This window comes from Convolutriloba macropyga, chromosome 12 (genome assembly GCF_964194025.1).
Source record: "Convolutriloba macropyga chromosome 12, txConMacr16.3, whole genome shotgun sequence".
Taxonomy (NCBI): domain Eukaryota; kingdom Metazoa; phylum Xenacoelomorpha; order Acoela; family Convolutidae; genus Convolutriloba; species Convolutriloba macropyga.
In genome coordinates, this window is record NC_134479.1 from 6,850,667 (window position 1) to 6,865,497 (window position 14,831).

Genomic DNA, 14,831 nt, shown 5'->3' on the forward strand with positions numbered 1-14,831 from the left:
GTAGTGGGGGAGTTGCTATAAGCTCAATTGGTTTTTTGTCAGTGAAGTTTAACTTTTCGATATCTTCATCGTAGAGAAGTGGAAGTTGTATCATTGGGACGCCCGACCATCGTAGATACTATATAATAGTTGATAGTATATAATTGAATTTGTTTTTTTTATTTTTGTATTTTTTCCGAAGAGTTTTGAAGTTTGTGATAGTTAGTAAAGAATTAACTCATTGCCTTTATTTTGTTTCACTTTTGGTTTTTTGCTACTTTTAAAGTTTTATAGTAATTGTTGTTATTATTAATACTGACGAAATTTATCTTAGTTAATGCTTCAGCTTGCGTTATTGCATCTTCTAAAAGTTTGCTTATTTTTTAAATTTCGGTAAACATTACTTTGACCTGAATGGAAAACATTAATTTTCAATCTATCGAAAAACTATAAACTTTGAATGTTGTTATTTTCAATGTCTCTTCTGATTGTTTAAAATGATATCTGGCGATAACAAAGAAGTCATTCATACTGACTAATGAAACAATGTAGTTGGGGTTTCATTTTAGTCGGTGTGTTCGGACTTGAAGAGGGTAAGTAATAACTTAATTGAAAAGTTGAAGACAGTAGATAAAATCGAGCCAAATCGTGTTCCCGCGGCAAACGTGTATCGTTTCATAATTCGAGCCATGATTTTCTCATAAATCAAACCAACGTGTTTTTATACAATAGAAATTGTTGATGATACTTTTAAATCGACGGAGATCGTTCGGAATAATTTTGGCTACGAATTCAGAAAACTGTTTTTGGCTAACCTACAGCGGCAGGAGCAACCATCAAATTGTAAAAAGTAAACAAATTTTTGACTAGATTTTAAAAAAAACACGTGTTCAACACAAACTGTTATCGTGCCAAACTCGAAGAGAGTAGTTATAGTTTTAGCCAAAGTCGATGGCAGGAAATATAGTCCATGCAGCTAATTTCTTTTCATGTTAAATATTACGTGACGGTCTTTTCAGTTTGACTTTTCTCTAAACAGTAGTAAAAGCTGAATTTTCTCATACGCGGGTAGGTCTCCTCATGCTTAGAATTTGAGCGCAAAAATGTCTTGTATTTAAAAATATGTCTAGTATTCAAGATGTCTAGTATCTATTGTTCATCTGAACTATATTTTTGGGCCATCGCAATATTTTTGAACAAGCTCCTCTATCTGTTTGGTGACTACTTACCAAATCCTTGTTCTTGAGAGAATGTCTTGTTGTATAACATCCACACAGGGTCATTCACATACATATTCCACTCTTGTTCCTTCTCCTCCACTAGTTTTTGGTGGAACTCCACCTGCTGGTATCCGTTTAAGTGGAAGTGTTCCACCTGCGCTTTCTGTTCCACATAGTTCCACTCAAGAGTACATTGAGTGACTTCAAACGGCAGCTCTAATGAGAATCAATTATTTACCTGGGTCGACGTGTCAACGCTTTAAAACGCTTAAGATTTGCGGTGAATGCTAGTACGAATTGCAATTTTAAGTGATGAATGCGTGAAAATAAAATCTTCAACACTAAAAAGCGCTATAATCTTACTTCAATTCACTTGTAAAAAAGAACTGCAAATTTTATTGTTGTGAATTTTTGTAAGCTATTCAGTTTTTAATGGTGAAAGTTTTGTTTCCAGCGCTTCCTGTTGGCAGCTTTGAATAATTCATTCATCTTCTCTGTTGAAGCGGTTGAAATCAAAATTTCGGCGCTAAAAATCGCAAATCTTAGAAAAAACTGAACGCTCAAAACCGCACCCCTTACAAAATCAACGCTGCAAATTGCAATTCTTTCGTAAATTTACCGTTTTCACCGCATTCATCGCTAAAACATGCGAAAGATTTGCGTTGAAAAATAAACTTTTTTCACTGCAATTCTTACATTATTTTTTGCCAAAACTCAACCTGGTAATTCTTTTGGTACTCTAATGGGAGATGAATGGTTGTTTTGCAGGATTCTTACAAGTTTGTTCCAGTCGAGCTCTGCTCTCATTGATTTTTCTTACGCAAATTTTTACACGTTGAACAGAAATTGCCCGAAATTTAGATGCGTGCTTTTATGAGAAAATAAGATATTTATCTTGTAGGAACCTTGTAATGCGGACGTATGCGCACGATAATGCCAGAAACTCGAAATTTTCTCAAAATTTTGAAAAATCAATAAGATTAAAATCCGAGCGCGACTTGGCTCCTGAAGAAGCAGAATCATTTTTTGTTTTCTTCGGGATTTGTACAAGAACACGTAATCCTTATATTTTTTGAGAAAGTTTTCCTATTTGCCATTAATATTTCTATGATTTTTTGTGTATTTTTCCTACCTATTTGTTCTCTTTCATTAAAAATATCTGTGCTTATTTAATCCTTTTGAACTCCGTTTGTGTACTGCTGCCCGGGTCGAGGTTTCACCACTAAAAATCGCTAATAGATGTAAGATTTGCGGTGAATTTGATTAAAAGTGTAAGATTTGCGCTCAATGCGATGAATGTGGTGAAAAACAAATTATTTATGCGTTGAAGAAATTTTTTTCACCGCATAAGCGGTGAAAAAAAATTATTCAACGCTACCAGTAGACTGCTGCGAAAAAAAATTTTACCCGCTACCAGCAGAATGCGTTGAAAAACTATTTTTCACCGCTAAAATCGCAAATCTTACAGATATTCACCGCTAAATTGAACGCTTATCTTAAATTCGCGGGAAATATCAATCCAGTAAGTGGGAGATGGAGCAGTGGAATAAGAAATCGGTGACATGCGGGAGGTAAGCGGTTCGAACCCGTGTACAGCAGTTTCGTTTTTATAAGAAATCCGGTGAAAGCGGTGAAAAAAAACTTTTCACCGCAAAAATCAACGCAATTCTTTCAAAAATTCACGGCTTTCAGCGCATTCGACGCTAAAAGATGCGGGCGCTTTGCGGTGAAAAAAGTTTTTTCACCTCTATTCACCGCTAATGTTACATTATTTTTTGACAAAACCTCGACCCGGGTGTGTTTGTTATTATTAATACTGACGAAATTTATCTTAGTTAATGCTTCAGCTTGCGTTATTGTATCTTCTAAAAGTTTGCTTATTTTTTAAATTTCGGTAAACATTACTTTGACCTGAATGGAAAACATTAATTTTCAATCTATCGAAAAACTATAAATTTTGAATGTTGTTATTTTAAATGTCTCTTCTGATTGTTTAAAATGATATCTGGCGATAACAAAGAAGTCATTCATACTGACTAATGAAACAATGTAGTTGGGGTTTCATTTTAGTCGGTGTGTTCGGACTTGAAGAGGGTAAGTAATAACTTAATTGAAAAGTTGAAGACAGTAGATAAAATCGAGCCAAATCGTGTTCCCGCGGCAAACGTGTATCGTTTCATAATTCGAGCCATGATTTTCTCATAAATCAAACCAACGTGTTTTTATACAATAGAAATTGTTGATGATACTTTTAAATCGACGGAGATCGTTCGGAAGAATTTTGGCTACGAATTCAGAAAACTGTTTTTGGCTAACCTACAGCGGCAGGAGCAACCATCAAATTGTAAAAAGTAAACTAATTTTTGACTAGATTTAAAAAAAACACGTGTTCAACACAAACTGTTATCGTGCCAAACTCGAAGAGAGTAGTTATAGTTTTAGCCAAAGTCGATGGCAGGAAATATAGTCCATGCAGCTAATTTCTTTTCATGTTAAATATTACGTGACGGTCTTTTCAGTTTGACTTTTCTCTAAACAGTAGTAAAAGCTGAATTTTCTCATACGCGGGTAGGTCTCCTCAAGCTTAGAATTTGAGCGCAAAAATGTCTTGTATTTAAAAATATGTCTAGTATTCAAGATGTCTAGTATCTATTGTTCATCTGAACTATATTTTTGGGCCATCGCAATATTTTTGAACAAGCTCCTCTATCTGTTTGGTGACTACTTACCAAATCCTTGTTCTTGAGAGAATGTCTTGTTGTATAACATCCACACAGGGTCATTCACATACATATTCCACTCTTGTTCCTTCTCCTCCACTAGTTTTTGGTGGAACTCCACCTGCTGGTATCCGTTTAAGTGGAAGTGTTCCACCTGCGCTTTCTGTTCCACATAGTTCCACTCAAGAGTACATTGAGTGACTTCAAACGGCAGCTCTAATGAGAATCAATTATTTACCTGGGTCGACGTGTCAACGCTTGAAAACGCTTAAGATTTGCGGTGAATGCTAGTACGAATTGCAATTTTAAGTGATGAGTGCGTGAAAATAAAATCTTCAACACTAAAAAGCGCTATAATCTTACTTCAATTCACTTGTAAAAAAGAACTGCAAATTTTATTGTTGTGAATTTTTGTAAGCTATTCAGTTTTTAATGGTGAAAGTTTTGTTTCCAGCGCTTCCTGTTGGCAACTTTGAATAATTCATTCATCTTCTCTGTTGAAGCGGTTGAAATCAAAATTTCAGCGCTAAAAATCGCAAATCTGAGAAAAAACTGAACGCTCAAAACCGCACCCCTTACAAAATCAGCGCTGCAAATTGCAATTCTTTCGTAAATTTACCGTTTTCACCGCATTCATCGCTAAAACATGCGAAAGATTTGCGTTGCAAAATAAACTTTTTTCACTGCAATTCTTACATTATTTTTTGCCAAAACTCAACCTGGTAATTCTTTTGGTACTCTAATGGGAGATGAATGGTTGTTTTGCAGGATTCTCACAAGTTTGTTCCAGTCGAGCTCTGCTCTCATTGATTTTTCTTACGCAAATTTTTACACGTTGAACAGAAATTGCCCGAAATTTAGATGCGTGCTTTTATGAGAAGATAAGATATTTATCTTGTAGGAACCTTGTAATGCGGACGTATGCGCACGATAATGCCAGAAACTCGAAATTTTCCCAAAATTTTGAAAAATCATTAAGATTAAAATCCGAGCGCGACTTGGCTCCTGAAGAAGCAGAATCATTTTTTGTTTTCTTCGGGATTTGTACAAGAACACGTAATCCTTATATTTTTTGAGAAAGTTTTCCTATTTGCCATTAATATTTCTATGATTTTTTGTGTATTTTTCCTACCTATTTGTTCTCTTTCATTAAAAATATCTGTGCTTATTTAATCCTTTTGAATTCCGTTTGTGTACTGCTGCCCGGGTCGAGGTTTCACCACTAAAAATCGCTAATAGATGTAAGATTTGCGGTGAATTTGATTAAAAGTGTAAGATTTGCGCTCAATGCGATGAATGTGGTGAAAAACAAATTATTTATGCGTTGAAGAAATTTTTTTCACCGCATAAGCGGTGAAAAAAAATTATTCAACGCTACCAGTAGACTGCTGCGAAAAAAAATTTTACCCGCTACCAGCAGAATGCGTTGAAAAACTATTTTTCACCGCTAAAATCGCAAATCTTACAGATATTCACCGCTAAATTGAACGCTTATCTTAAATTCGCGGGAAATATCAATCCAGTAAGTGGGAGATGGAGCAGTGGAATAAGAAATCGGTGACATGCGGGAGGTAAGCGGTTCGAACCCGTGTACAGCAGTTTCGTTTTTATAAGAAATCCGGTGAAAGCGGTGAAAAAAAACTTTTCACCGCAAAAATCAACGCAATTCTTTCAAAAATTCACGGCTTTCAGCGCATTCGACGCTAAAAGATGCGGGCGCTTTGCGGTGAAAAAAGTTTTTTCACCGCTATTCACCGCTAATGTTACATTATTTTTTGACAAAACCTCGACCCGGGTGTGTTTGTTTATTTACATAGATATTTTGCTTTATTTTCACAGAAATTAATATAAATTGGAGTTTTTTTCTGCAAAACGTTTACATAAGGCGAATAGTGATAGAAAGCAAAAGTGATCTCCAATGTTGATCACGCAGAAGCATTTTCCCTTGTTTCCATACCTGCATTAGGATTTAAAAAAGGTCTTACAGGCCGACTGGGGTAGATCAATTTGAGTGTAGCATGTCTAACAACTTCAAAACATTTTTAGGCTTTAAATTCAAGGTCCCTTCTTCAGATTTTTGAGTTCTCAATATTTTTTGTTCCATTTTTATTAGTGGGGGATATCAGTCAAAATTAGTGGTAAAATTATGTGTTTTTTTGTGTACTGTCACATATGTTTTATCCTTAAATTTGATTTCAATGATTTGCCAAGCTTCAAAACTTTTTTAAAAAATTGGTAAAATTCGTGTTATATTAGTTAGATTATGAGAGAACTCGGTTGATTTCAACCTTATTTCCAAAAAAAAAATTATGAAAGCCGTCTACAGTGATCCCCTCGAGACAATAACATCCTAAATTCTTGTTTTTTAAATCCAAATGCTTAAATAAATTATCGAGTAACGTAAAATTTGGCTAGTTGTTTGCAAAGAGAGACAATAAACAAATGGTATCGTTCCAGGTAAGCTACTTTCTACTGTATTTGTCAATTTCGTTTCAGAAATATCATTAAAAAAGTTTTTATGAGAGCTTTAATAAAAACTTTTCAATTCCAGCTATTTCACTCACCTGCGAAGCAATAATTATTTTGGAAATTTTGGTTGGCAGTTGTTTTTTGGTTGATTCAAAAAAATATATGTGCTAATTTTGACTACGTATCGACGTGTTTAACACTGATTTAGTTATATAGCAGCCTAGAAAAAAACAGTTTCAAGTTAAATAAAAGTTAAGTTAATTAAATTTATTGTTCAAGTTAAATTAAGTTAATTAAATGTTAGTTGAAATAGGCCTTCAAAGTTTTCTATGATCTTTTGGATGGCATTGAAACATTCAGATAATAAGAGCACAATTAGCAGGAAAAAAGGAAATTTTCATGCAACAATTGACTTCTGATTGCAACCTTAGATTGAAATTATTCAGACAATTTTGTCGTTTCTGGCGTTAAGGCACTTTTGTTTATTGCAACAAGCAAATTGTCTTGACTTCCAGTTTTGGCTTTCTCAATATGAAACAGAGACTCAAAAATGTGTGTTCTTTTTTTGGTCAAAATTGATTCTTAAGGAATGGAGCAAATTTGCTTGGAGCAATTTAATTTTGATCTTTGAAAGGTTTTTTCTACCTTTTTTCAAGTTTTCTATATCCCTATTTAAGTTTTCTGCAATCCAATAACATAATTTTAAAATTTTAAAGTAACATTAAGTTTTTTAGTAACATTTACAGGTCTATTTTTCCACTCATTTAGTTTGGAGACAGTAGATCATTTTTAAAATTATGAACAAATATGGTATTGTTTATCGGGGACATTATGGAACAGTTTCTTTCCCGTGTGAGCGAAATTTTTGTTTTCATGAGCCGGTGTGAACAAATACAGGTTTTTGCAATGATCACACGGTTTGTATAGCCTTATAACAGGTGAGGCACTAGCCACTACATTTAATTTATATACTTATAGAAGATTTAAAGATTATATATAAAAATTAAACAATTATGGATCGTTATTTTCACTCCGGGTTGGGGGACAACTCTGAAGTTCATTCATTATCTGCAGTTAATTTGTTCATCATCCTTTAGCCGTCAAGCAAAAATATCCCATTGTCACGCATCTGGCTTCTCTAAGATTTCAAAAATTTTCATTTTTTAAGCGAAAGACAGGTAAATTAGAAAGCACATTTATTGACATTCAAAAAGACACCTGATGTTTTCCCAACTTTCATCAGGTAGAAACCTATCAAGTTAGTATGAAAAGTCTGAAAATCCGATCATGCAACTATTTCTTCCTTTTAATTACTCGCTGTTGTGAATCTCTTACCTTTCCTCAAATCGGTTGAGAGACCAAATAAAATTTGAACTGACGTTGTATTTATTGCAAACTCTTTCGCAATTTCATTGTTGTCATTGGTCCATTTTAGTTCCTTCACGTACTGACCAATCATAGAGTAGACTCTAAGTATTATCGTATCCATTCTTTTCCCATTGTTTATATATTAACATTGATAAATATTACCACTATTTGGTGTCCTGTTTTTTCACACCTTGTGAATCCCACTTTCTATCATTTCGCCCCGAATCTATTTCTTAATATAATTGGTATAATTTCCAACCAAAATTTTAAGAGGCTGGAGATATAAATCTGGGATTGAGAGGCTCTGAAATAGTTTAGGTATGAAATATTTGCGGGGTGAAATGACGCACGGATTCCAAGAATCTGCTAAAGATTGGGGTGGGGGGTTAGGTAAATAGGGGTGGAAAAAAACCGCCTTATTTGCACATAGTTACCATTAATTACTTTAAAAAAATATTAGATCTTTTTGAAATTAGTATTCTTGTAATTACGATTACAATAAAGTAATCAGTTTATGTCTCTCAATAATAAGATTCAATCACAAAACTAAAACTTATTAAACGTTTTATCTTTATTTTATATTTTTAATTTTTTCTTTGTTAATTTGGAAATTATCTTGTTATGTGCTATCATGTTTGCAAAGATTAACAGATTCGCAATAATCGGAGAGTTTAGAAAGAGGTGAATCTCAGTAATAGACCGCAAAATTTCATAAAAAGATCATTTAAGGACTAATGAGATTTCACGAGGATGTTTGGGAAAAGAATGGTGGGTGTCGGTCTTTCCTGAATTTGTAAGGCTGCCAAGTAACTTTGAAGTTGTCATCCAGCCAGCAGCCATAGTCTGTTCCACATCCCAAGTCAAACACATCCTGAACCAATTAGTCAATTGAATAATAATAACTAAAAAGTTGTGGTTTCTGCATAATTGCAGCGGAGCAGTATTAGGCCACAGCTGCTTGTTATCAGCGGCCCTGTCTTATTATTAAGCCCCATATTTTAGACTTTTTTGATGAGCAGCACATTGCTCTATTTTGATTGACTATTGGCAGATTTTTTTGCTTGCGAGACTTGCACGTGGTACCATCATTGCAGCCAAGATTGGTCAGCCTATGGTCAACCCGAAGCTATGGTTAAGTGTGAGCGTATCCTCGCGTAGACAGCTTGGCGAAGGCCGGGAATTGAACCCTCAATAATTGGTGTGTGAATCACTTCCCAGGTATAGACCTCGACTTATGAAAGGACTCTAAAATTTTAGTAGGGGGGTCCAATATTGAATATAAATATACGGTCCATCTTCTAGTAAAAGTCGAGGTAAAGTTTTTCATGGGTCCAGATAAGGTTTTTTCATCACAAATTAACGTCGAGCATGGTCTTATAATAGGCCGAGATTGGTCTTTTCATGAATCGAGTATCAATATTAGTAAACGTTTTTCTACTTCTTTTTATAGATGTGAAACATTTACCAGCAACACCAAATTAGCGTTGCAACAGGCAGTCTACCTTCGAAAAAACAGTTGGAATTTTGCCAAAATATCTTAAGAAAAAATGAATTTGAATTTCCATGATAATTTAGTTTTCGCTAGTAACCCATATTGCGAATTTGTTCGGCTGGATTCAACAAGTTAACAAAGCTCTAACAATCGACTTTTCATCGGCAATAAGTTTAGTGTATTATAATTTAGTTCATTTGATTCTGAATTTGATTTCTGAGTGCTTATAACGTAGTCAAACCTGTTGACTACGTTATAAGCACTAGCCAACACTCAATTTGTCCTCCAAATTTCAAATATATTGTCAACAGTTGTCATTGTCCACGTGGTGATAGTTAAAGTTTTCCATAAATTTGTAGATGGTTGAGAAAATGCGTGTTACTATGACAGAAAGTTATTTACATCCTCCGGCCCCACCTAGAGCTGAATTTCTTATATGCTCAGTTTTTTTGTTTTTATTTTCGGCCGATTGATATTTAATCGTAGAATATTGCAAGTGTTGGAGATCGTTGTCGAGAGAAGAGTTTTCGAGCTTTATTTCTTTGCATTATTAAAATTTTCAAGAGAAATTAACCAGGTTCGTTTTTAAAGCCCCCAGTAACATTCCGATTGGGTATCTCTGAAAGTTCCTATTTGTCAGTAACTTTTTTTGTCCTCCGAAAAAAAATCGAGGAAGCGGTGTTCGATTTTTTATTAAAGTTTTTCAGAATCATAATATTTGCTCTGAAAGTTTCAAATTGGTTTTTATGCTAACAAATTTAAGATGATTTATCATTGCTGAAGTATTATGAGAAGACGGTTTTCAACAGTTTTTTTTTCAAAATGCAGAAACAAAATAACTGAGGCCTTTAGATTTTCAGCAGTTACATTGATAAAAAATTTACAACCGAGTTTCCATTTTTTGAACACAAAGCACTACTTTTGATAATTGCGGTCTTAGCGGGGTATGATTGAAGCTTAGAGTAGTGGATGTTTTTTTAATATAGATTACTCGATCCTTCGAAGAGTTTTCCACTTTTGAAGAAAGTGAAAAACTTCCTTACTCGTGGAAGCTGCTTTTTTAAATTATCTTTTTTGTATGAAAACTTTTGGTCACAAACAATGTTTTATCACTATTTTTTCCAATTACATGCTTGAAATTATTATCGGCTTTTCTGTCGTTAAGTTTTGAAAAAAAACAATAAAATAATTGATATTGGTGAAAAGTCATATTTTCCAACACCTATTTGTTTTTGGGTATTCTGTCACCATATTCGAAAGCTAGAATTTTGGCAATTGAAGTAGAACTGTTTTCATCTATCAACTATTAGGGGAGCAAATTTTTTTCTTACAACACTGTCATACGGGATGGATTTTACCCGCAGAATATCCATCACCGTATTCTAGTTCATCCAAACTTATGTACACCATTTTTGGGCAGATGCTTCCATTTAGATCTTCATATATTCCATTCAATTCTTCATACTTATTTTAGTAAGTTTCAATGTCTGTTCATGTTCTAGACAGGAAACTGTCTGTTCACGCATGTAAACAAAATTCAAGTATTTCCTTATGTGTGATTAACCTGTGATATAATGTAACTTCCTTTTAATCTTAATTTTGTCTTAATCCAGTTTCACTCTTCCCATATACACTGCTGCTATTCAATGGTAATTAAAAAATAGATAAGCGCTTTTCAAATTAGCTAGCTCAATTCGAGTTGAGCCATTCGCATCGCGATTACCCAATCTTGTAATCTAATATTTGAATATTAGATAAAAAGCAACCACGGCGTCGGAACTCACCAAGTCAAATTCCACTAAAGTAATTCGCAATTTAATTGGTTTGTCGAGAAATAATTGAGTATAAGAAACATAAAAATGTAAATTTTGAATTTATTTTGCTTCTCATTGGTTTTCAAATTGCTGATACAGTGTTGCAATTATGAGATGAGTCAGAAAATTACGAGCAAAAGCAAACTAACAAGCTTTATTCTGCTCTAATGAATTTCATTTTACTTTGTGATAGAATGTGATAACATTTTGGCGAATAGTTAATAAGTTTTACCATTTAGGTTAGGTCTGCTGAGGATTGAATGTTGTTTTTTAAGTAAAATTAACAATTTGCTTTTTCCATTTTTTCTCAGTTGTTAGTATTTGATTACAAATAATGATATCCGTTCAAAAACTTGTGTCAAAGACAATTGTTTGCAATACTTTTCCTGATATTTTCTTGAGTTGTCAGGTAACCTGTAGCCACCTCAATCTTGCTAAGTATACCATAACGAGACTATGATTTCATGGGGACTATAATGGGAAAGACCCCGATTTTTTAATGTTCTCTTATATATGAAGAGAGTGTTACTGAAATTTTCGAATGGCAATTTGGTGATTTCTTTTAAAACTATGAAAACCGTTAGAAGGTGAAGGCGATTAAAATTAATCATGCTTCAACTTGGATCTGTAATGAGAAAAAAAAAATTGAACAAATGTTCTTTCTTTTTGAACGAATTAATTCTGTTAAAAAGTCATCACGAGACTCAGAATTTTGATATATTGTGTTTGACCCCCCATTGAAAAAGTTTACAACCGAGGTTCCATTTTTTGAACTCATAAGCACTACATTTGATAATTTCGGTCTTAGCGGCGTATGATTGAAGCTTAGAGTAAGGGATGTTTTTTTTAATATAGATAGCTCGATCCTTCTACGAGTTTTCAACTTTTGAAGAAAGACAAAAACTTCCTTACTCGTGGAAGCTGCTTTTTTAAATTATCTTTTTTTTCTGAAAACTTTTGGTCACAAACAATGTTTTATCACTATTTTTTCCAAATACATGCTTGAAATTATTATCGGCTTTTCTGTCGTTAAGTTTTGAAAAAAGAACAATAAAATAATTGATATTGGTGAAAAGTCATACTTTTCAACACCTGCATGTTTTTTGGTAGACTGTCACCATATTTGAAAGCTAGAAATTTGGCAATTGAAGTAGAACTGTTCTCATTTATCAACTATTAGCGGATCAAATCTTTTTCTTACGACAACATTCTTACGCATAACAACAAAAGATCTTTTTTTATACAACTGGCGCAAAAGATACGTGTCCATAGCGTAAGCGGTGGGAGTTGTGACTGCTAATCGAGGGGCATGGGCTCGAGCATGAGTTGGTACGAAACAGAAATTCTTAATTTTTTTGTACCTGTAAGGATATGATTTTTTTATGCTTTTGCGGACCGTCTAGTGGTATTTTAATAGGTCGAGCATGTTCTTTTCATGAATCGAGAATTCCATTTTTTTTGGGATCAATAATAGTTATCGTTTCTCTACTTCTTTTTATAGGTATATAACATCTACCAGCAACACAAAAACAGCGTTGAAACAGTCAGTTCACCTTCGAAAAATCAGTTGGATTTTTGCCAAAATATCTTAAGAAAAATTGAATCCTTAAGACAAATTAGTTTTCGCAAATAAACTATATTGCGAAATTATTCGGCTGAATTCAACAAGTTAAAAAGCTCTAACAATCGACTTTTCATCGGCAATGAGTTTAGTGTATTATAATATAATTCATTTGATTCTGAATTTGATTTGTGAGTGCTTATAACGTAGTCAAACCTTTTGACTACGTTATAAGCACTAGCCAACATTCAATTTGTCCTCCAAATTTTAAATATATTGTAAACAGTTTTCTATGTCCACGTGGTGATAGTTAACGTTTTCCATAAATTTGTAGATGGTTGAGAAAATGCGTGTTACTATGACAGAAAATTATTTACATCCTCCGGCCCCACCTAGAGCTGAATTTCTTATATGCTCAGTTTTTTTGTTTTTATTTTCGGCCGATTGATATTTAATCGTAGAATATTGCAAGTGTTGGAGATCGTTGTCGAGAGAAGAGTTTTCGAGCTTTATTTCTTTGCATTATTAAAATTTTCAAGAGAAATTAACCAGGTTCGTTTTTAAAGCCCCCAGTAATAATCTGATCCTGTGTCTCTGAAAACTCCTATTTTTTAGTAACTTTTGTCCTCCTTTACTTGTTTTTTTGTCCTCCGAAAAAAATCGAAGAAGCGATGTTTAATTTTTCATTATAATGTTTCAGAATCATAATCTTTGCTCTGAAAGTTTTGAATTGGTTTTTATGCCAAAAAATTTACGATCATTTATCGTTGCAGAAGTATTATGGGAAGACGGTTTTCAACAGTTTTTTTTCAAAATGCAGAAACAAAATAACAGAGGCCTTTAGATTTTCAGCAGTTACATTGAGAAAATTTACAAACGAGGTTCCATTTTTTGAACTCATAAGCACTACATTTAATGATTGCAGTCTTAGCGGCGTATGTTTGAAGCTTAGAGTTATGGATGTTTTTTGCAATAGATTGCTCGATCCCTCTACGAATTTTCCACTTGAGAAGACAAAAACTTCCTTACTCGTGGAAGCTGTTTTTTTAACTATCTTTGTTGTCTGAAAAATTTGGGTCACAAACAATGTTTTATCACTATTTTTTCCAATTACATGCTTGAAATTATTATCGGCTTTTCTGTCGTTAAGTTTTGAAAAAAAAACAATAAAATAATTGATATTGGTGAAAAGACAATTTTTTTTGTTATACTGTCACCATTTTCGAAAGCTAGAAATTTGGCAATTGAAGTAGAACTGTTTTCATTTATCAACTATTAGGGGAGCAAATCTTTTTCATACAACATTGTCATACGGGATGGATAATACCCGCAGAATATCCATCACCGTATTCTAGTTCATCCAAACGTATGTACACCATTTCTAGGGCAGTGCTTCCATTTAGTTCTTCATATATTTCATTCAGTTTTTCATAGTTAATTTAGTAAGTTTAAATGTCTCTTCATATTCTAGACAGGAAACTGTCTGTTCACGCATGTAAACAAAGTTCAAGTACTTCCTTACATGTGATTAACCTGTGATATAATGTAACTTCCTTTTAATGTTAATTGTGTCTTAATCTAATTTCACTCTTCCCATTTGCACTGCTGCTATTCTCTTGTAATTAAAAAATAGATAAGCGCTTTTCAAATTAGCTAGCTCAATTCGAGTTGAGCAATTCGCATCGCAAATACACAATCTTATAATCTAATATTTGAATATTAGATAATAAGCAGTCATGTGCGGAGCAACCGACCAAGTCAAATTGGACTAAAGTAATTCGCCACTCAATTGGGTTGTTGAGAAACAATTGAGTATAAAATGGCGCAGTCAGCAGCTGACTCTAAAAAGACTCCTCTCCACATTGTTGCTTTCTGGGAGAAGCCGACCGTCACACCTCCACTTTCGTGGGACAAGTGGACACAACATTGGAAGTTAGCATTGTTGGCGAAAGAAGGGATCCAACTAGACAGTTTGATCAAAGGACCACCTTCAGCAGTAATGTGACCACCAGAACCAACTTATGAGGAACCTGTGGAGAACCACACACAAGCAAAAGAGAGAGAGAGACCGAAAAATTTGCAATCACTAATTAAAAGTAAATTGGCAAAAAAATGCAAAAAGATAGACGAAATTGGTGTCTTATTTGGGGATAAACCATCGGAACTCTGCGAACACAAAGCCGTATCCTTACTCTACCTATGCCTCGG

General features: G+C 33.9%; 1 protein-coding gene across 1 annotated transcript in view; it reads right to left on the reverse strand.

Annotated features, from left to right (window-relative positions):
- Positions 1 to 14,831, reverse strand: part of LOC142350957 (uncharacterized) — a 57,290-nt gene that overhangs the window by 29,735 nt on the left and 12,724 nt on the right. Inside the window, exons 2-5 of the mRNA XM_075402984.1 lie at positions 8,542 to 8,627; positions 7,724 to 7,857; positions 3,929 to 4,135; positions 1,209 to 1,415 (exon numbers count right to left, since the gene is read on the reverse strand). Coding sequence (XP_075259099.1) covers positions 1,209 to 1,415; positions 3,929 to 4,135; positions 7,724 to 7,857; positions 8,542 to 8,627 — 634 coding nt within the window. The remainder of the gene's footprint in view (positions 1 to 1,208; positions 1,416 to 3,928; positions 4,136 to 7,723; positions 7,858 to 8,541; positions 8,628 to 14,831) is intronic.